Source organism: Urocampus carinirostris, chromosome 14 (assembly GCF_059441175.1).
Source record: "Urocampus carinirostris isolate Australia breed hairy pipefish chromosome 14, RoL_Ucar_1.0, whole genome shotgun sequence".
NCBI classification, from domain to species: domain Eukaryota; kingdom Metazoa; phylum Chordata; class Actinopteri; order Syngnathiformes; family Syngnathidae; genus Urocampus; species Urocampus carinirostris.
This window is the reverse complement of record NC_142362.1, coordinates 19,424,749-19,447,151: the sequence shown is the minus strand read 5'-3', so window position 1 is coordinate 19,447,151 and position 22,403 is coordinate 19,424,749. Positions and strand designations below refer to the sequence as shown.

General features: G+C 40.1%; 1 protein-coding gene across 4 annotated transcripts in view; it reads left to right on the top strand.

The window, feature by feature from the left end:
* Positions 1-2,096: 2,096 nt before the first annotated feature.
* Positions 2,097-22,403, top strand: part of lrch1 (leucine-rich repeats and calponin homology (CH) domain containing 1) — a 42,624-nt gene continuing 22,317 nt past the window's right edge. For 2 of the 4 annotated variants that reach the window (XM_088352629.1, XM_088352628.1), the window contains exons 1-4: positions 2,098-2,463; positions 20,310-20,454; positions 20,536-20,662; positions 20,734-20,839. In XM_088352629.1, the coding sequence (XP_088208755.1) occupies positions 2,229-2,463; positions 20,310-20,454; positions 20,536-20,662; positions 20,734-20,839 (613 nt within the window). In that variant the 5' untranslated portion in view covers positions 2,098-2,228. Of the gene's footprint in view, positions 2,464-20,309; positions 20,455-20,535; positions 20,663-20,733; positions 20,840-22,403 lie in introns of all 4 variants that reach the window. The other 2 variants (XM_088352627.1, XM_088352630.1) reach the window with 2 other exon arrangements.

The window sequence follows — 22,403 nt, the reverse complement described above, 5'->3', positions numbered from 1 at the left end:
AGATAGATAGATAGATAGATAGATAGATAGATAGATAGATAGATAGATAGATAGATAGATAGATAGATAGATAGATAGATAGATAGATAGATAGATAGATAGATAGATAGATAGATATGTAACGGGTGTAATAATAACTTTTATTTTATTGAAATTCCTGCTGAAATATGTGTATAGTTTTTGGTAAATGTCCTGCAATGCTGAGTCCAACAGTGCCATCTGCTGGTATGGGGTGGGGTTTGGTTTTGGCTTCTAACATGTGACCAGGAGGCGGGGTTTGTTGTTAGTCTTACCAGAGAGAACTACAAAGGTAAGACATATCTTTTGGTGCTCCACAAAAGAAGTTAATTTTAAACATTATAACCCCAGCTGACAAATCTCTCACCATGCATAGTAATGTGATTGATATTGTCAAGCTGTATAGGTTTATTTTCGTTTTGTTTCTGTTTTACTAAATATTAATTCCCCTTGTAGAGATCAAAGAGATCAGACCCAGCAGAAAAAGCTAATGTTGTGACTCATCCATTTGCAGGTAAATTGTACCCATTTTTATACTCATTATTGTTTTTATTCCTATTTTCTCATATACATTAAAAAAGGATGATGTTGGTTAAAATTCAGACTAAAGAAAAACATCTTGAATTCATTGTAAACTTTAAAAATCCACTATACGATCTCTTGTTAAAAGTATCTTGTTAAGATGTAAAAGTGTATTGTGATATTCTAAAATGTGTTTTATGTAAAGTGAAAGGAAAGCTCTTTGATATGCTTTGTTGTTAGTCTTACCAGAGAGAACTACAAAGAAACTGTAAGTCAGTTAGTACTTTGTTCCTTTGTTTCTTTGTTTCCTTATCCTCACTGTAAATGTGGGACTGGAGTCGTCCAATTTCGTTGTCACAGCATATCCCATGTTGTAACAATGACAATAAAGGTATATTCTATTCTATTCTATTCTATTCTATTCTATTCTATTCTATTCTAATAATAAAAACCTCATCATCCAGTCCAGCGTGAATGTGGATCTTTGGTGGGACACGTACACCGCGGTTACAGATAGATATAGATAGATAGATAGATAGATAGATAGATAGATAGATAGATAGATAGATAGATAGATAGATAGATAGATAGATAGATAGATAGATAGATAGATAGATAGATAGATAGATAGATAGATAGATAGATAGATAGATAGATAGATAGATAGATAGATAGATAGATAGATAGATAGATAATAGTTCATGTATTTTGACTAGTGTTCACATCAGAGTGTTTTTTTTTTTACTGAATGAACGTATTTTGTACCTCTTGGAGGCAAAAAAATATTACACACTGTCCTTTAAAGATTTAGGATTTGGATATTTAGGGGCGTGCAGGGCTTTTAAGTCTGGCGTCATCGCAGAAGGGTTTCGAGAAATAAAATGCAGCGCAAGGAGCCTTACTTTGAATTAAATCGTCTAAGTAGGTTAAATGCATCAAGGTAAGATCACAAAAATAAGAAAATGAAATAGGCAAGCATGAAATTTATTTAAACTCAACCTAAGGCAAGCTAAAAAAAAATCAAGGGGAGCTACATAAAAAAGAAATAAAATGAAACCCAAGCCAAACTAGAAAAAAAAGTACAATTAAACCCAGGGCAAGCTAAAAAAGACAAAATAACCCAAGGCAATCTAAAAATTAAATTAAAACAACCAATAGCAAGCTTTAAAACAAATCCAAGGCAATAAAGAAAAAACATTTTTTTGAAATCAGGGCAAGCTAGAAAAAAACAAGGCAGGCTAAAAAAATGAAATAAATAAATGAATAAATAGCAAGCTAAAATAATTCATTTAAACGCAAGGCAAGCTAAGACAGACATATAGATAGACAGTTAGAAAGATGGATAAACGAACCTAAGGCAAGCTAGAAATACATAAATAGAGTCAAGGGCATGCTAAATTAAAAATACTAATAATAATAATAACATAAACCCAAGGCGCGAAAAAAAATGCAGCGTTCTAATCTAGTCAACACGCAATCCCGCTTTCCTCCAGCAGATGTCCTCATCCGTCAGCGTTCCTCACCTTTACGCATGCGCATTGCCTCGACCGACATCCCCATTTCCCAAGTCGCGTCCGTCCGGACGGAGCGTTTCCGGTCGCTCTATTTTGAAAGGGGGCGAGCGGACGTGTCTCGTGCGCTTCTTGTCCTGTGTTTTTCTTTTAAACCGCGTCTGTTGTGCGCTAGGGATGGCGACGGCGGGCCTAGAGGCCCTGGACGGCGATTCGGGGGCAGGGGCGGCATCTTCGGAGTCGCCCTCGTCGCCGCCGACGCCGCCGCCGGCCCCCGGCAGCCGCCGCGGCTTGGAGCGCGCCCTGGAGGAGGCCGCGCGGAGCGGTGCGCTCCAGCTCGCTGCCAGGAAGCTGAAGGAGTTCCCGCGAGACGCCGCGAAAGACCGAGACCTCAGCGACACGGTGGAGGCAGGTAAGAACCCCCCAAAATAAGGGGGATCAGCGGGCCTGACAATGTTGCCCCCTTTCCTCCATCACTTCCTTCCTGTCCACCCGGTGGGTGCGCGTCACCTCACCGAGGCGCCAAATTCGGGCACGTGGATTTGATGACGTTTTTAGTCTCGACTAGTTCTAACTAAACAAAACACGAAAGTACATCGGGAACATAGTCATGTGGGGATAGAACAACTCCATGTCACAACACTAACCAGCTCTAACGGAACAAAAAACATGAAAGAAAGACAGGCGATGTTCAATCACTAACTACCTGACCAACTAAACAAAACATGAAAGGACAACACAGGTTTTATTGGAACACAAACTCATCAATCAAAACATGAAAGGTGAACACAAACATGTTGCAACACTCACTGACTAACTGAACAAAACATAAAAAAACAACACTTCGTTTTTATGTAATCCAAATAACAATAACAAAAAAAACATGAAAGAGGCATGGAAGGATACGTCGGACCACTAACTGACTAGCTAAATGGAACTTCTCAGAATTTTTGGGAATGAGAAATAACTTAACAAAACATGAAAATAGACAAACCAGGCTATACTGAAACAATAACTGATTAACTGAACAAAACTACTTGTGATTTGTTAGAACAATAAATGAACAAACAAGAAAGTAAACAACACATAATATGTTGGAACATTAACAGCTGACTAACCAGACTAAACATAAAAGGAAAGTACCGGTACTCAGGATTTGTTGGAACTCGAACCAAACAAAACATGAAAGGATACAACACAAGCTATGTTGGAACTCTAACTGACTAATTAAACAAAACATATAACAAAATTACTCACAATTTGTTCGAACACTTACTGAACTAAACAAGAAAGTTGACAATGCAGGCTATGTTGGAACACTAACTGAACAAAACATGAAAAGGGACACCACAGGTTATGTTGGAACACTAACTGACTAAACAAAACAAGGAAACCACTGTGGTTTTTTAACTGTAATTGAACTAAACAAGGAAGTAGACGATGCAGGCAATGTTGGAACACTAACTGTACAAAACATGAAAAGGGACACCACAGGTTATGTTGGAACACTAACTGACTAAATGGACAAAACAAGGAAACCACTCGTGATTTTTTTTTAACATTAACTGAACTATACATCAAAGTAGACGATGCAGGCTACAGGCTATGTTGGAAAACTAATTGAACAAAACATGAAAGGATACAATACAGGTTATGTTGGAACACTAACTGAAGAAATGAACATAACAAGGACACCATTCCTGATTTTTTTAAATACTAACTTAACTAAACAAGAAAGTAGACGATGCAGGCTATGATGGAACATGGAACAAAACTTGAAAGTATACTACTCAAGATTTGTTGGAACGTGAACTAAACAAAAAATGAAAGTAGACAACACAGGCTATGTTGGAACACAAACTAGCTGACTAACTAAGCAAAACATATAATAAAATTACTCACGATTTGTTGGAACACTTACTGAACTAAACAAGAAAGTTGACAATGCAGGCTATGTTGGAACTCGAATTGAACAAAACATGAAAGGATACAACACAGGTTATGTTGGAACACTAACTGTCTAAATGAACAAAACAAGGAAACCACTGGTGATTTTTTTGAACACTAACTGAACTAAACAAGGAATTAGACGATGCAGGCTATGTTGGAACACTAAACTTGAAAGTATACTACTCATGATTTATTGGAACACGTACTGACCGGACAAAAGATGAAAGGAGACAATACAGGAAATCCTGGAACGCTAATTGTAACTGAACAAAACACTAAAGGCACAATGAACATACTCAGGCATGGAAAGAAGAACTAGATCACGTTCAAACACCAACCAAATAAATTGAGGACGTGTTTCTAACGTCTTTTGCTGGCTGGCTTACGAGACATGTCGAGCAAGGGGTCTCAAACTTGGGCCGAGGGTGCCATTTGCGGCCTTCAGGATGATAGTTTGAGGGCCCTGCCTTAATAGGAATGTAAATGATTCGCCAGATTTTTTTTTTAGTTTTCTTAGGTACAATTATGTCATCTCCCTGAGTATTTTAAAACGAGTCACAACTAAATGATAGTTCATGTATTTTTGCTCATCATTTAAATCATGGGTGACAAACAAGCGGCCTGCTCTCTCTGTCTCTCTCTCTCTCTCTCTCTCCCTCCCTTTTTCTCTCTCTCAATCTCTCTATCTTCCTCTTTCTTTGTTCCTCTTTGTCTCTTTCTCTCCCTGTGTTTTTTTACCTTATTTTGATCTCTCTTCCTTTTTTCCCTTTCTCTCTCTTTTCTCTCTTCTTCTCCCTCTCTTTCACTCTTTTCTCTCATTCTCTCTTTCCATTGTCTTTGAATTTCTTTCTTTCTCTTTCTTTAACACTCTCTCTATTTCTCTTATATCTCTTGTTTCTCATGTTCTCTCTCTCTCTCTCTTTTTCTCTCTCTCTCTTCCTCCCCTTTTCTCTCACTCTCCATCTCTCTTTTTCACTCTTTCTGACTCTTTTTCTCTTTCTTTGTTCATCGTTGTCTCTTTCTCTCTCTGTGTCTTTTTACCTTATTTTGCTCTTTCTTCCTTTTTTCCTTTTCTCTCTTTCTCTCTCGCTTTCCCCTACTCTCTTTCTACCCTTCTCTCTTTCCTTTCTTTCTCTTTCCATTATTTTTATATTTCTTTCTTTCTCTTTCTTTTACCCTCTCTATTTCTCTTTTTATCTCTTTTGTTCTTATGTTCTCTCTCTCTTTTCTCTCTCTATCTCTTCCTCCCATTTTCTCTCACTCTCTATCTCTTTCTTTCACTCTCTGTCTCTCTTTTTCTCTTTTTTTGTTCCTCTTTGCCTCTTTCTCTCTCTGTGTCTTTTACCATCTTTTGCTCTCTCTTCCTTTTCCCTCTCTCTCTTGCTTCCCCTTTCTCTCTTTCAACCCTTCTCTCTTTCTCTCCTCTTTCCTCTCCTTCTCTCTTTCAATTTCTCTTCGGATTTCTTTCTTTCTCTTTCTTTACCCATCTCTCACTATTTCGCTTTTTATCTCTTTTGTTTCTCAGGCTCTCTCTCTCTCTCTCTCTCTCTCTCTCTCTCTCTCTCTTTTTTTTTTCTCTCTCCATTTCTCGTTTTCATAGTCCCAGACTCTCCTTTTCTCTCCCTCGCCTTCTCTTATTTCTTTCGCCATTTTTTTTTTTCTCCTCCATCTACTAGTCCGGACCCCAAAGGAATGTTTGTTTGATCGTGTGGCGCCCGAGTAAAATGAATTTGACCCCCCTCATTTAAATCAAAGTATTTATTTTACTCGGATTTTTTAACCACTAGGAGGCACTGAATAATAATAATCCATTTATTTTCATATAATTTCTTAATGGTTTTTAGGATTTTTTTGTAGGTAATTTGAAAAAAAACGATACACGAAAAGAGTGTTACGTTTTAACTGAACTTTTTGATTTGACTGAACCTCACCCAGACCCTAACTCTGGCGGTCCCCAATTGAGTTTGAGACCCTAGATTAAAGATTTTTCGCAGTCAAGCGGCCGTGCTAAGCTAGCATTAGCCTGTGAGTTTATTTTGGAGATCTGTGGGCGGGGCTTTTCTTCCAACTGGAAAACTCGGAAGCAGCCCGAGCTAACAGGAAACCGCTCCAGGATCTTTGCCGGTTTAGCAGCTGCAAGCTAACCCCAAGCTAGGGGAAACGGACGCGCCCCAGTTTATTGTTTGACGGTAAAAAGAGACCCCCCCGGAGAAACTACGCAAGTTCTAGATAAAATGGCGAGTAACGTCTCGTGCTTCAACGAATAAAAGTACTTTACTTTAGAAATTCTTTTTTACAAATAACTTTTTAACTGTCAAATGATAATTTTCAAAAATAATCTTGCCGCTATATTACACTATTGATTGGGTATACAGTGTTCATTTTACCTGTGAAAAGTGATGGGTCCCGGGGACTCGCGTGCTCAAAAATCTATGGGTCCCAAAAGAGATCTATGGCTCCCCAAAATTTTGTGTTATCGAGGTTGAAATTGTAAATTGGAGACAAATATATCATATAAAGTTATATATTACTTTAGTTTTAATCATCACAGTTTATTGGTAATACAAATCAGTTATCACTTCTAGATTTTTCAGTTCACAACAATATTGTACATTACACAAAATAATATTGCTGAAATAACTATATAAATATATATTTTCATTTAGATTTAATCATCACAGTTAATTGGTAATACAAAGCAGTTATATCTTCAGATTTTTCAGTTCATGTACTCTTCGTGGTTTGCTGTCCCGCCACAGTTGTAATGTCTTCTCAAGGTCCAATCCATTATCATCCTCCTCATAGCGTCACCAGGAATATAATTTAGTCCATTTTGGCAGAAAAGTCCTTTTCTTGCTAGGAGTATTCTTTTGTTTATTATGTTTCGTCGAATCGTTCGCCTCAACACACGTGTTTTCCTTGCCTCCGCGATGTTCCGAAGAATTTCTCCACCGTTTTTTCGTGCCGGAATTATTGCCGTTGTTATCCCTTTCTGCATTATGTTTCGACTTATTACTGACACTGAAGAAATGACCAATTTTGTGTCGATTTTCACCCAATACTAATGGTCTTGCTCGACATGAATGAGGTTTATTATAAAAAAAAGTAGAAAAATTTAGTAGCTTGGACGTTCACTGTCGAAGGAATAAATACATGCTAATATAATTAAGTAGAATAATACATTTTCTTATTCAAATTATTAATTCATTTTCTTCATGAAATTATTTTTGGTAATATACTAATTAAAGGGATAACCACAAACCTGTCTTTTTTCATTTTCTCCTTTTATATTTTTCTTAACTTCTCTATACAACACATTAATTCGTAACATAATGCATCAAAGCAAGTGAGCCGTTTGAGAGTCGGCTCACTTTAATGAGTTGAGCCGAAAAAGCCGGTTCTCTAAAAAGAGACAAACTTTCACTACGCAACTCGTTTGATTGATTTGCCGTTTCGTGATAGTCGATGTATTCCGGATAGTACCCATAATTGACATCTCGAATCAACGATCTCGAATCAACGAGATCTTGTTTGCCGAGATCGACGTGCGGACGAAAACTCGAACCGCGAGATCAAAACAACAATGGCGGATCTGCCTGACGAAAATTTGGAGTGTGGTAAATCTTTGTAAAAAAAAAAAAAAGTAATCGGGCAATAATGACAATTTTGTGTCAAAAAAGTTGATCCCGGCGACGCACGATGATTCGAGACGATGCGTCCCCAGCAAAAGAGACAGTGTATTGAATGGGCTGCGTCGTTGGCGATGGAGATGACTTTGCGGGTGAGGCAGGTGGTGCAGATAACTAGCAGGCAAGTGATACTCCATTTATCCTTTTAGCTTTTCATAGAATGCATTGAAGGGCCTTCTTGTTGTAGACCGTGCAGCAATGAAGCTGGAAAGGATGCTTTTGACGATTCTATGATAAAATGTGGTCAGGATAAGTGGTGGAGCCCTTGCTCGCTTGAGTTTGCGCAGGAAGTAGAGGCGCTGTTGTACTTTTTTGGTCAATGATTCGGTGTTGGTGGTCCAGGAGGTCTTCAATGATAAGCACCCCCAGGAATTTGGTGCTGTTCACTCTTTCTACTGGCGAGCCATGTTTATTTGTATAGCCCTTAATTACAAGGAGTCTCCAATGGATACAGCAGCGTCGTCGATGCTCACTGGGGGGGCGGCAGGTTTGGCCTCTTTTGAAAATGAGACAAATTGGAAAGGTGTCAGGAAACGAACCAGGAAGCAGAAAGTCGGAACTCATTTGCGATCTTTCACTTTGATTGAGAAATAAAAGTTGTCCAACACATAAACGGACCAAAGACAAAACAAAACAGGTTCAAAGGTAATCAAATTGACAAACTAGGCATTACACGGATCAAACAGGCATGAACAGGTCTTCAACATCGCAAAGCAATGGTCTGGCAACGGGCAGTCCCAAAAGGAGCGTTTAAGTACTCCACAAGCAATCAGTTCAATGCGTCTCAGCCGGTGTCAAGGGGCAGGGCTAGCTGGATGCCATGACAACCGTGCAGGACATGACAAAAGGTCTACAGGCCCAGGGTAAAAAAAAAAACGACTCTAAAAATTTTGGCCACCCCTGCTGTACTGTAATTGCACAAATGTATTGTCTTTGATTCCTCAAAGAAATTGAGAAACACTTTGAAATGGTAAGCCGTTAAAAAAAGACCCCCACATAAAGCAGTACCGACAGTCACAGTCAATTAAGGGCCATGTAGTCCTTTTTCTATTTTGGGCACTTAAGCATCTTGTTTTATGCCATAAAACCAAACAAAAGCACGAGTGCGGTTTTGTTGGAGGCCTCTCTCCCTTTTTAAAACGCGGCAAATCCTTTTGAATAAATAAAGTGGGGCAGTGGAGCCCCCTCTCCAAAATGTAGGCCAAAAATCACCCCCACACCCACAGACTGCGCGGCTGCTGAAATCGTAATGCGGCGTGAAACTCACAGCGGCGGACTGAAATCGGCGTTAGCACATCAATGAACACGCGTGTGCACACGCCAATATTTAAAGTTTATTTTGTGCATCAGTTCAAATTTGGATTGTTTTATGTGCAGTTTGCCTCTGGGGCAAAATGGCTTCCAAATAATGTCAACATTTCAATTCATAAAGACAAAATAAATTCTTCTTTTATGTTTATTTAAAGATGGGGTGCGTAATTTGAGGGGTCCTTAAAAGTTATTCTTTACTGAGTACAGTGGTACCTCTACCTACGAATTTAATTCGTTCTGGGAGTCGATTTGTAACGTGAAACATTTGTAAGTAGGGACGCCTTTTAAATGTAAATGCACTAATCTGTTCCAAGCCCCACAAAAGTATGATTTTTTTTGCAATAAAGAGTATCATAACATGAAACAAATACATAGTAAAATTTGATTATCGCACAATAAACCGAATGCACAGAATGTAAAAAAACAAAGAATAAAGGAATTAATGAAAATATGTATTTACTTTTTAACTGGCCTTTTTGTTTTCAGGTCCTTACTAGTGTTTTTTTTTAAACCTGGTGTTTATTGAAAACTGATCCAATGACGTCTGCTTTTCACAATCAGTCTGAAATGTGCGAGGCTGACGTCATCAAAATGACAATAGGCCGGGCGGTCGACACTTTTTTCCGGGTGATTCCTTTCCACAGATTCTAAAATTTTGCAAAAATGTATTTAATTTGCGCTGATGGAATAACGGCTGCTCGTGTCTGAACTCCTGCACGTTGGTGTGTGTTTTCATACCTTTCTGTTATCTCTTGCTTTTTTTCAATGGCCAGAAAAAGTCTCCTCTTCTTTTCTGCTTGTCCACTTTTCTGCATGTCTATTATGGGGTCCATTGTGAATAATAGCTCTTCGTAGCGGTCACAAACAGTAGTTTGTTTACAGAGTGGGAAGGCGACACGGAGAGCATGCTGGAATTCACGCATACGCACCAGTTGCCAGTTTGAACTCTGGGAGCGGTGAATTGTAGAGCGTACTGTACTGTATTTTTTACAATATTTTGGCCATATTTTCTCGTTCAGGTAATTTGTAACCTGAAACTTTTGTATGTAGAGACATTTGTAAGTAGAGGTACCACTGCACATTTTATCAATGCCCAACAGAGTTCAAAAAGCTTTTACGTATATTTTTTCAACTGCACCTATCTGCTTTTTTCTTACTTTCACCCGCTGTGTTCTGGAAGGAAATCATTCTTCTCCACCCCATCCTTCCCAAGGAAGTTGGGAAGGATGGGGTGGAGAAGAATGATTTCACACTTGTGCTGGCGATATTCTTTCATTCTAGGATGAAAGTGGTGAAATTAAAATTAAAATTAAAATGTCTGTTTAAAATACGGTCCAAATGCCAACACAAACCCCCAAAAAAGATGAAAAAGCAAGAGTTTATTTGAGCACATCTAAGAATTTCACATACTTGAACATGCAACAAAAGGAGCTGCAATGATGGTTTCAGCCAGGAGATGGCAGCAGCCAGTACAATATTATGAAGTTACCTTTGAAGGTGGGGTGTGTGGTTTGAAGTGCCGTTAAAAGTTGAAAGTAGAATATTTTCTCTATTCAGCATGTGTTAACAATGCCCAACTGAGTTCAAAGAGCCTTTTTCCATTTTTTCTTCCATCGCACCTACTTGCTTATTGCTTACTTTTAGTAACCCACAACACATTGGGAAGCAGTAAAGGGGGTAGGGGTATGTAAGAGTGATTTCATGCTTGTGGTTTTCTAATAGAGTAGCATGAAAATGGTGAAAGCAAGAAAAGGCCTGTTTCAACTACATTCCTAACACCAACCTTAACGCCAAAAAAGATGAAAAAGGAGAGCTTATTTGAACTACGTCTAAGAAATGCACATACTTGCACTTGCACACAAGGAGCTTGGCAGAAGCCGCATTCATGATTTAAGCCTTAGCTCATTCGAACTCAGGGGTCACTAATTTTTGCTCATAGGGATCCCACTTTGATATGCATCTTAAAAAGAATATCATGTCCTTACTAGGGGTGGGACGATATACCTTGGTCACGATTCGATTGTATCCCGATACTAAGGTGGCGATTCGATTTATATCACGATTCTCGATAATATATATAAATTGAGAATTACGATCTCATATTCTTTCCCAAAAGAACAGGCAACAAGCAAAAAACGGCGACCTAATATATTATTTTGATTTTCATTTGAAAATTACAAAACACTAACAAAATAATACAAAAAATACTACCACAGAAATACTATAACTGACAAACTACAAAAATAATACATAAATACTAAATAAATACAATAAAAGTACTAATATAGAAATACTACAAAAATACTGCTGAAACACTAAAACAATACAACTATGGCAATACTTCAAAAATACTTCTACAGAAATACCACCAAAACTACTACCACCACAATTCTATAATACAAAAATGTAACAACTGAAATATTAAAAACAGAAATACTGCTAAATAAAGCTACAGCGATATTACAAAAATACTAAAGAAATACTTAAAAAATACTGCTATGTAAATACTATAAAAATACAAAAACAATACTAAACAATGTACCGGATATGATGTCAGAAAAATCGATTCTGGGGAGAAACGTCGATTTTGACAATCTCTAAAAATAAAACCCTGCTATATACATCACTCGATTTTTATTTTTTTTTGTCCCATCCCTGGTTATTACTGTGTTATTACTATGTTATTACTGCTATTACCTGGCTGTAATTAGGGTTACTATAAGCTCAGTAAACCACTGAAACATCTGCCTTGCCTGGGTGAAGTTTAGCTTAGCGACGTTAGCACAGTAGCGCTACACGCATGCACACACACTCAGACGCACAAGGAAAATCAGCGACCCCCCCATCAGCGACCCCCCCACTGACCCACATATTTCGCAGCCATGAGCAAATCCGAGCGTGTCATTGTGGACACGTCTGGTTGCTTCCATGGTTCTCTTTGATGCTATTCGTTTCACAATGGCCGCCGTCTTTTTAGCGCCTCACCCTGGCTTTTGTCAACATACTGATCGTGCCTAAAAAATGAGAACAAATACAAAATGAGCGCCACTGATGTCCCTCTCGTTCTTTTGTCCTACTTCCAAATCAGGACGGACGGTCAAAAAGACTTTGTTCATATGAAATATCAAAACCGAGGACTCTTTAAGTTACCCTTGGTTGACAGTTGTGTACACTAGCGTGTTTACGTAAATACAGTAAAACTCGGATAAGTCGGACTCGCATAAGTCGGATTCTCGGATAAGTCGGACAAATTGCGTGGAACGTTTGTTCTCTAGGCTTTTCTGTAGTATTACACCTCCCATAAGTCGGATTTTATAAGTCGGATCCTCGCCTAAGTCGGATGGATTTTTCCGTACAATTGACCCTTTTTAATGGTTTTCGCCTCTGATAAGTCGGATCGGTATCAGGTCGCCTAGGACATCTCCCAAATGCTCTAAATTTCAGCCTCCAGTGGCAGTAAGCGATGGAATTTTCCGGGAAGATTTTCACTCCTCACAGATTTTCCGGGAAGATTTTCACCCCTCCCAGATTTTCCGGGAAGATTTCTTGATGTGACGTGGCGTTCCGTGATTGGCAGAGGCTATTCATCAAACTCCTCCTCAGTGTTGAATGATAGCACTCTCAATCACAGCACGCGGTCATAGAACAAAGCCTCGTAATCATAATCCCATTGTTTCTTATTACAGTAGTGCTAGCATTCAAATTGAATTTGTGTGAATTTCTTTGGACTTCCTTGCGGTCTGTGCGGTCTACGGTGTGGCGATGGCCTCAAGTTCTAAAACCAAAGGCAGGAGTCTCAAGACTAGAACGTATGAAGAAAAGCTCGCTATCATTGAATTCCAAGAAAAGAATCAGCACATGAAGCAAAAAGACATCGCGGCGAAGTTTGGAATGAGCCCTCAAACTTTGAGCGACATTCTGAAAAGCAAGTATGCACTTTTCTAAGAGTTAAATTTCTTCTTAGTTCGAAATTTTGCGACCTCGGATAAGTCGGATCCTCGGATAAGTCGGATGAAAATGACCGGTCCATCTGGATCCGACTTATCCGAGGTTTACTGTAGTAGCCAGAAAATTAATCCTTTAAAACTGCCTTCCTTCCAGATTCCAAAAAGAAGGCATCAAATTAAGACCTTATACAAGATCATCAAAGACACCCATTCAAATGTCCTCACTCTCTTGCCACTTTGATGTCAGCACAAGCTGACACAAACACTAAGATTTAAAGACCATTGGCACGTTTTTACGCTCTTTAAGAAATCGTGCCGGAAAACTTCACAGACCCCAGCCATGATTCAAAGACCTCACAAGGATTTCTTAAAAAAAATAGCTTTTGATGTCGTGTTTATTTTCAGCCCTTAATGGACACGTTTATGATGAAAGCTGCCTTAGTTATCGGCCATAATAACTCTTAATGACCCCACACATCCATTTTCTGCACCGTTTATCCTCAGTAGGGTCGCGGGGTGCTGGAGCCCAGGAAATCAACGCCGCCTTAGTTTTTTCCACTTTTCAACTTTTGTTCAAGACATCAAAGACCCCAGCAAGGAAAGCACCAGAGACCAAGTCAGGTTATGTTTATTTGTATCGCCCTTAATCTCAAGGAGTCTTAAAGTGCTGTACAGACTACTATTACACCGTCCCCTGATCTAAAACCTTCATGAGGGAAAAGAAAAACAAAAACCTCAGCATGAGGACAATAAAGGAGCAGCACATTCTGATTAGATTGCTGTAAAAATTATATATGTTCTGTATTAAATAACCAAGAAAATATTTAAAAAAAAAAAACAGCTTTATGTTTTGGGTGCACTCTTTTTTGAGCGATCACATTTATGACCAATGCTACCTTAAAGAACTTTCCTTGAAAACATCAACGATCCCGATAGAAAATGTTCAAAGATCTCTTGCATTTATGGATGCCTTTTGTCTTTTTTAAGCTCTTGAGGGATTCTTATGAACAATCCTGCCTTATTTTTGTCACTTAGAAACTTTCCTGTAAACATCAAAAACCCCAGCAATTGTTTTTAAAGCTCTCTTTTAAGCCCACAATGGACATATTCATGACCAATGCCCATAGTTTTTCCACTTAAGAACTCTTCCTGAAAACATCAAACACCCTAGCAAGGAAATCATCACATACCCAAGAAAATTGTTTTTGCTCTCCTTTTTTAACCCCCTGCTGAACACCTTAATGATAATAATTAATAATTATATTAAGTGCTGCCTTAGTTTTGCCACGAAAGAACTCTTCCTGAAAACATCAAAGACCCCAGCAAGGGAATAATTAAAGACCCTCAGCTTAATGTTTTGGATGCCTTTTTTTCTGAGCCATCAATGGATTCATTTATGACCATGTAGCCTTAGTTTTACTTCATAAACACTTTTCCTGAAAATATCAAAGACATCTAAATCAGGGTTGCATGATTAACTAAAATCGAACAGATATGGCAATGTCACATAGTGCGATAGTGTAACCGCAAAACACAGTTTTAAGGGTTTATAGTTCCCGTTATTTGAGTGAAAGAGTGTTTAACCAACAAGAATGGTCACATTTTGGGGTTCACCAGCGCTGGCCAATCAGAAGCAGGTTTTAATGGCACCAGCCAATAAAGGCAAGGCAAAGTTTGCAAGACGTGTTTGCACGACATTAAGAGGCTGGTGTAAGCGCTCAGTCGAACAGCCAAGCGTACAAATGGTCACCAAAACCAACGCGACAGCTCGTAACTTTAGCGGCTCGTTAAGTTTTAAAGGAATTGATCAATTAAATCGGACTCTGAAGAAAGTCAAAAGTGAGCAAAGAAAAGCTGATCACCAGAGAGTGCTCTGTGGATTGTTATCGCATCCGGGAATTGACTAAGGCGGCGCCGGAGGGGAAAGCAAACGGCTACGCTAGCAACTCTTAAGCCACCACTGCCAAACGTGGATAGTCAGCAAGGCCAAATCCATTACCTATGTAAGGGACGATTTGGAGCTACCACTCATAGAAAAATCTCTATTTGTGACTTGTATTTTAATCATCACAAATCAATATTTTCCATTCCTATGCCAAATCAATATGGAGTACAAGTGACATTGAGTGCAGGCGTGAACAAAAACAACACACAACACAACGTCTGTGTCATGATTGCCGATTGAGCGCAGCTGCTACGGCTTAATTGGCGCCAACAGCCCGGACATCTGATTGGCTGTTTCTGTTTTTAAACCCCCGGCTTCCAAGAGCCGTCAGATCGATATGCGAACTGTTGCCACCAGCTCAGTAACCCTTTTCGTCCAACTCTGTCCATGCCCTGCTTTTTTCTGCCTGGTCTTTGTTGCCAACCTATTTCCCGACCTGACTTCGCCACGTTCTGCCTGCCTGTTACCTGACCTGTTTTGCCCCGTTACCTGCCTACCTCCTGCTACCGACCTCGTTTTTGAACTCGACACCGCCTTTGCTTTCCATTCCTGGCCAACGACTTGCAATTGCCGCCTATCCTCCTCGCCAGACACGGAAGTGCCACTTCCGCATCGCCCGCTTGTCTTGTCCGTCAGCCATCGGATTGTGGAAGCTCTCCCTCTTTATTGATAAAAACTGAGAAAACGAGCACTATTGGGTCCTGTGTCCGTTTCTGGTCTGTGACAGTCTGATGAACATGCGTTTTCATCCAAAACCCCTTGAAATCTTCAACCTGGAATGTATTTGAATTCCAGTAGTTAGGAAATAAAATATTTAAGCCCTGTATAGTCAGTCCATCAAAGATACACAAGCAGCTCCATTTGTGCTTTGTGGCACTGGGCTATGTTTAGAAATTGGACTGAGAGCAAAAATGCAGTTGTCGGCCCACGCGCACTCTAACCGCTGCTGCTGACACACACTTTTACCGACGCTCGTGTCGTTAGCGTAGCGTCCTACTCCATTTTGCACTTTCGGATCACGGTTGTCACAGGACAACGTTGTGTCTTTGATGTTGACGACATCGCTTGGTGCTCATGTGCTGCACCTACTAAAAATAAGGCCCGAGGCGTTAGCGTGTGTGAGAGAGTTCTTTTGTGTTTGTGTTATGAAAGTGAGTGTACCTGTGTGAATTGTTAGTGAATATGTCTTTGATATGTGTGCGTACCCGTGTTTTAGACTTTTTGGGGTCATTTTCATGATTTTTATCATCACTGTGATGACCATTTTTCCGTATAAGGACATGTTTGTCCTTATGTATGTAGACCCCTTTTTTAGTATTTATTAGCTCTTTTACCTTAAATCTCTGAATAAAACACAAAATAAGAAAGACAAGCGACACAATTTTTTTTCTCATGAGGAGATCATGAGGAGCTTCACAGTCAAAGCCTGATTCACATCTAATCAGAACTGCAACAGCTCTATTCTATTGCAGAGAGTTGAGTCACAGGGTCGATGAAGGACGGAGGGAGTTTAACATAGCCAGAGGACACAATAAAACATCAAACAGAATCGTAAAACATCAAACAGAACAGTGAAAAATAAACATGACGATGCAGCAGCTTATCTTCTCAGGCGAATGGTTGAGTGGTTCACAAGGTGATAACTCATCTCATCTCATCAGCCGTACCGCTTATCCTCATTAGGGTCGCGGGGGGGCTGGAGCCCATCCCAGCCATCTCCGGGCAGTGGGCAGGGGACACCCTGAACTGGTTGCCAGCCAATCGCAGGGCACACAGGGACAGACAACTCATTCGCTCATTCACACCTAGGGACAATTTGGACCGGCCAATTCACCTGAAATGCATGTTTTTGGGACGTGGGAGGAAACCGGAGTGCCCGGAGGAAACCCACGCAAGCACGGGGAGAACATACAAACTCCGCACAGGAAGTCTGGAGCTGGATTTGAACCCACGACAGGTTCTCATGACATGAACTGTGCCGCACAAGCGCTAACCACTGCGCCGCCGTGCTGCCCGTGATAACTCTTTGAAGTAAAGAAAACATTTGACTCAACTGTTGGAACCCTATATAAGGAAGACAATTCTAATTCTAATACTGTAGTAAATGAATAATAAATGAATTTACAATGATCTTGGTTTTAGATTTGAGTAAGACTTTGTTTGGGTTAGATCGAGGCAATGCTTCTTAATTCATACATTTGACAGCGAGTGCTAAGCCACGCCCACCATAGTTAGGGTATCCAAATAACACAAGCGGAGCAAATAGGGTGGCCAAAACAATAACAGTGAGCGAGTCGAGTCAATATTCCTGATAGAATAGCCGTATCATTTCTTCCGGAATTATGCAAATATATCTCAAAAGTCAGTAGAAAAGGGGTCTCAATTATTATATGCAAAGTTATATTCATGGCATCAAGGTGTCCAAAGACGCTAACTTTGTAAGGGTGGATGCAAAATATTGGCCATCTATGCTGGAGTCCTCAGCCCCGTACCAACTAGACATTGAAATGGATTGAGATTTGTTAGCTCTGACGGTCAGGTATGGGTTGATAAGTTAACAGAAAACACGTTTCCGTTTTAATTTGAAGGAAAATCATATAAAGATTCTGATATAGATGACAAAATATTTACCTATATACAGTATCAGTAATTTGAAATCTAAATTGCTTTTCCCTTCCCAACAGATTGTTAGGCTCTACACTAAATTCTTAGAAATCTTCTGAAGTAGCTCCACTACACACATTTAAAGTCAGATATTAAAACATCGAAATCCTCCTGTGCAAAGCACCGGTCTCATCCACTCTGTTGGTGACAATGTCATTGTCTAGACATAGGAATTTCCTTTTCAGTGTATATCAGAATGAAAGCCTCACAAGGTTCTTGAGACAGTGAGTTTCTTAGCCTAGTTTTCACACATTTTAAAGCAGCGAAGGTTGTATGTGTGCAGAGCTGAGTACAGGAAAGGCTCAACAGGAACTTCTATGCCAGCCCAATGACATGGTAGGCATCTGTGAGGAGGTTATATTGTCAGAGGACCTTTCTTTTTTCTAGCATTTTTCCCTTTTTTTCTTATTTTTTCCTGCTTTTCCTTACTTTTTCACATTTTCCTTGTATTCTTTTGATTCTTCTAGCCTTTTACTTATTTTTCTTCCTTTTATTATCGTTTCTTTTTGGGTCTCTCTTTTTGCCTTTATTCATTTTTTCTTCTGTTGTTTCTTTTTTCATTGTTATCTTTATCATTTTTTAGCTTTGCTTGTCCCATATAAGTAATGTTGTGGAATATTTACATAATATTTTTAATATATGGATAAAAGCAACAAAAACAACCCGAAGAGGCTTTTGGGAGCTGCAAGAGCTGGCTCTTTTCAGTAAGCTGAGCTTAGAGAGCCGCTTCTCGAAAATTGTACGTAATTACCATCACTACGATCTTATTTGAGTGAGAGGAGCTAGCTATCAGATAAAGGCAGTTAACTTCTAAATTATGCAAAAACACAACACACAGACGAGTGCAAAAATGTATGCTAACAGTCCTACTTTTACCATTATTTTTTTCCCTTTTCCTGGCTTTTTCGACTCCACGTAGCACCTTTCTGCCTTCTACTGTAACTGACTCATATCTTTCGCGCAGTTTAGTGTCGATTTTACGGCTACAGAAAAGAAGAACCGACTTCAAATTTGGGAGGGGAGAATTGTTTGTGATCCAAAGATGGCATCCACGGGCTGTCGTCTACCTAACGTTCTGATTGCATGAAAACCAGCCCTGTCAGATGAATGACTTATTTTCTGTCACACCCCCTCGGAAGAAGAAATCCTCTCGTGTCATCCCTAGTCATTGAACCCACATAAGATGGTTAAACAGCACTTGGTATTTAAGAAGTCAGGTATGGAACTGCCATCAGTGGCATGTTGTTGTTGCACTTTAGCCGGATTCTGTTATTCCAGGGAGGAGTCTTGCTGCTTTCCTCAGGATGCAGCTGCCTCTCAAACAAATTGTGCAGTGTTTCCACCCAGCTCATGAGTTCAAGTGCGGATTTGCCGTTTTCAATGCTCAAAAAAGTGTAGGTGTAAAGAGAGATGTTCAGGGGTCTAAAGGAGCTTCATCCAGACAAAAGTAGCACTTTGCACCATCAATGTTGAGAGTGATCCAGAAAACAAACTACATGGCAGCAGACAGGAGAACCTGACAAAAGGTCACCAAGACAGCCAAGAAAACAGTGGGCTCTTTCTGCCTATTCTGGAGGACATTGCCATTGGACAACATTATTGTGGACTCCTCATTCACCCTTTCCAGCCACCACCTCTTTGTCCTTTGGCCTTCCCACAGATGCTACAGGTCCCTTAAAGGGACAGTGTAGCATAAAGAAAGGCTGGAAAACCCCCCCATCTTATTCCACACTGTAACATGAAAATGTCATAAGGTGGGGTTGCTGTATTCTGGGGGCAACTGTAGTGGATCCCTCTTTAAATCCAGCACCAATGCTGTCTTCATTCTTAAAAGACGTTGTGTAATATCTGACCACTAGATATCGCTGTGTTGTGCAGTGCAACCAAAAACGAATGCTAAAAAGAATACAAACATTTAGTCACATTTCAGTCTGCATGAGTTTCCCCAAGTTAAATGAACTGTTGTGGAAATTAATGCAGTTTTTTATTTTGCTTTTTTTTAAGGAAGCTTGTCACTTTTCAGTCTACATAAGTTTCCCTGGGTTAAATAAACTGTAGTGGAAATTCATTTGATTGTTATTTTGTTTTTTTTAAACACTACAAGGGATTCAATCTTAGTGAAGGGAAAACAAAATAGAGGAAAAAACAACCCTCAGTAATTGATTCTAATCAAATCTTATATCCTTTAATCATAATTTAAGAGAGAGCCTCCGAAAAGACCCTCAGCCCTCCAGCTAAGGCACACTTTTTATGCCATTCATCTACTAGTCTGGCCCTGTGAGAAGGTTTTTTTACGACACTAGCTGAAATGAGTTTAAGACCCCTATTGGAAACAATGTACACTTTGTTATTACCAACGACATTAAAAATTAATATATTCAACTCTTTTCAATTATTTACTAATAGAAGATAGGATAGGGCTGCTTGGATTGGTTGATGTTCAAATTGCCACCAGATGGCGTTAGAGACCACACAAAAGCAGATCACACCAAAGCAGATGTTTATTATTTATTTTGTTGGCGTTTATTGGGGTGCATTGACACCAAACCTTGCTAAAGACACTCGGGGAGGTCTTAACTACAACTGTGTACATTTTTACCTCATCTTGTTAAGCTGTTTGCGAGCCTATAAGTCACATACAAACACACAGATACAAATCTGGATTTATACTGTAGTTTAGATAAACCTTTTGGGAGCTCACAGCTAAATGTTTTGATTGAATCGTATTTTTTTTTTGTTCTTTGTGGTTCAGACCTGTCCAGGAACCGCTTATCGGAAGTGCCGTCGGAAGTGTGCCACCTGGTGGCCTTGGAGAGCCTCAACTTGTACCACAACTGCATCCGCAGCATCCCGGACGCCGTCATCGGCCTACACTCGCTCACTTCGCTCAACCTCAGGTCGGTCCGGGACCAGAACCGATTAGGGGCGTCTGTTCCCTGGACCAGGTTTTAGATTTCGTCTGTTTTGTTCTGCATCAGCCGCAACCAGCTGAGCGCGCTACCTGCCTGCATTTGCACGCTACCGCTCCGCGTCCTCAACGCGAGCAACAACAAACTGGTTAGCCTGCCCGAGAACCTCGGACACCTGCGGCGCCTGATGGAGCTGGTGAGCCGTGGCCACACCCACATCACAACCGAGCCGTAATACCGCGATATGAACTTTGTTTCCCCCTGCAGGACATCAGCTGTAACGAACTCACCACCCTGCCGCGACACATCGGACGATTACGGGCGCTACGGGAACTCAACGTACGGCGGAATCTGCTCTGCGTCCTTCCTGAAGGTTGGTCCTCCCTTACGACCACGATGCTAACAGATAGCATGCTAGCCAATTTCTTTAGGGAATACAGCATTAGGCGAGACACTCCTCAGGTTTTGGTGGAGCCAAATGACAACTAGCAGAATGCCAACAGGCTAATCGAGCTAGACAGAGCATGCTGACCATGTTAACAGATGGCAGGCTAATAAATTCGCTGCTAACAACACAGCAATGGACAAGATATTCCTCGGGCTCCAGTGCACATGTGTCAATCATGCGGCCCGCGGGCATAATCGGGCACGTTGAGGGTTTTAATCTGTCCCGCGAGACATTGCCTAAATAAGAATGAGAAAAAAATTAGCCGCAGTTTTAAATACGTCTACTTAATGTCGCAAAGCAACTGGGGCTGTATTTCTCTTGCTCCCTCGTCTTCGCTCCCTTTTTTTTCACTCTCTTTTCTTTCGCTCTCATTGCTCTTTTTTCCTCTTTGTCACGCTCTTTCTCTCTTTCTTTTGATCACTTTCTCTCTGTCTTTTTCACTCTTCTTTTCTCTCTTGCTTTTCTCTTTCTTTCTCATGTTCTATCTCTCCTTCTCTCCCCTTATTCTTTTGCTCTCCTTTTTCTCTTTCTCACGCTCGCCTTTTCTCTGTCTCCTTTTATCTCTCCTTTTCCCTTATTATTTTTCTTTCTCCTTTTGTCTCTATGTCTCACTTTCTTTCCCTCTTTATTTCTTTTTGTCTTTATTTTTCCATCTTTCTTTCTCTCTTTTTGATTTATTTACATTTCTCTCTCTTTCCCCTTTATCCCGCTATTGTGCTTGATTGTGTTCTCTCCATTTTTCTTTTGCTCCCTTTTTCTCTCCCTCTCTCTTTCTTCCTTGATCTCTCTGTTTTTATCTCGCTTTCCTTCTTAATTTCTCTTTAAAATACTAGTTTGGCCCCTGCTCTAGAAGACAAGAGCTAAAGCTGACTGACAGGTTGCAAAATGCTAACCCTTGTTTAGCCGCCCTTTACCAGCCTGTGGTTGAGCGCCTCGGCCTGACGCGGTGAGTCGATAACGGTATGCTAATGCTAAGCTGACTATGCTGACGGATGGTATACTAACAAATGGCAATCGAAAACACGGCTTTATACGAGATACTCATCAGGCTTAAGTGGAGAGAAGCTAAAGAAGACTGGCAACTAGAAAAGTGCTAATCAAGCTAGATAAGGCACAATGACTATGCTAAGAGATGGCAGGCTAACAGATCGCTATCGAAAAGGTCTGGAATGCTAACGTGTTAAAATTGAACTTTTCAAAATAGGATTTCATCAAATGCTATCATGCTAACAGTTAGTGTGCTAACATATGCTCAGGTTTGACATTTTTGCAATTCCATTGATGATATTTGGACTGCTAACATGCTAAAATTGATTGTTAGCAACTTTTTCTAATGGCATATAATTCAAACTTAAGATGCTAACAGGTAGTGTGCTCACAATGCGGTAGTTGCTATGCTCCCAAATAGCAGCCTGTTTACGAAAAACACTAAGGGGTATTCCTCTTGAATTTGGCAGTTTCGCAATTCAAATGAACATTTCTGGAATGC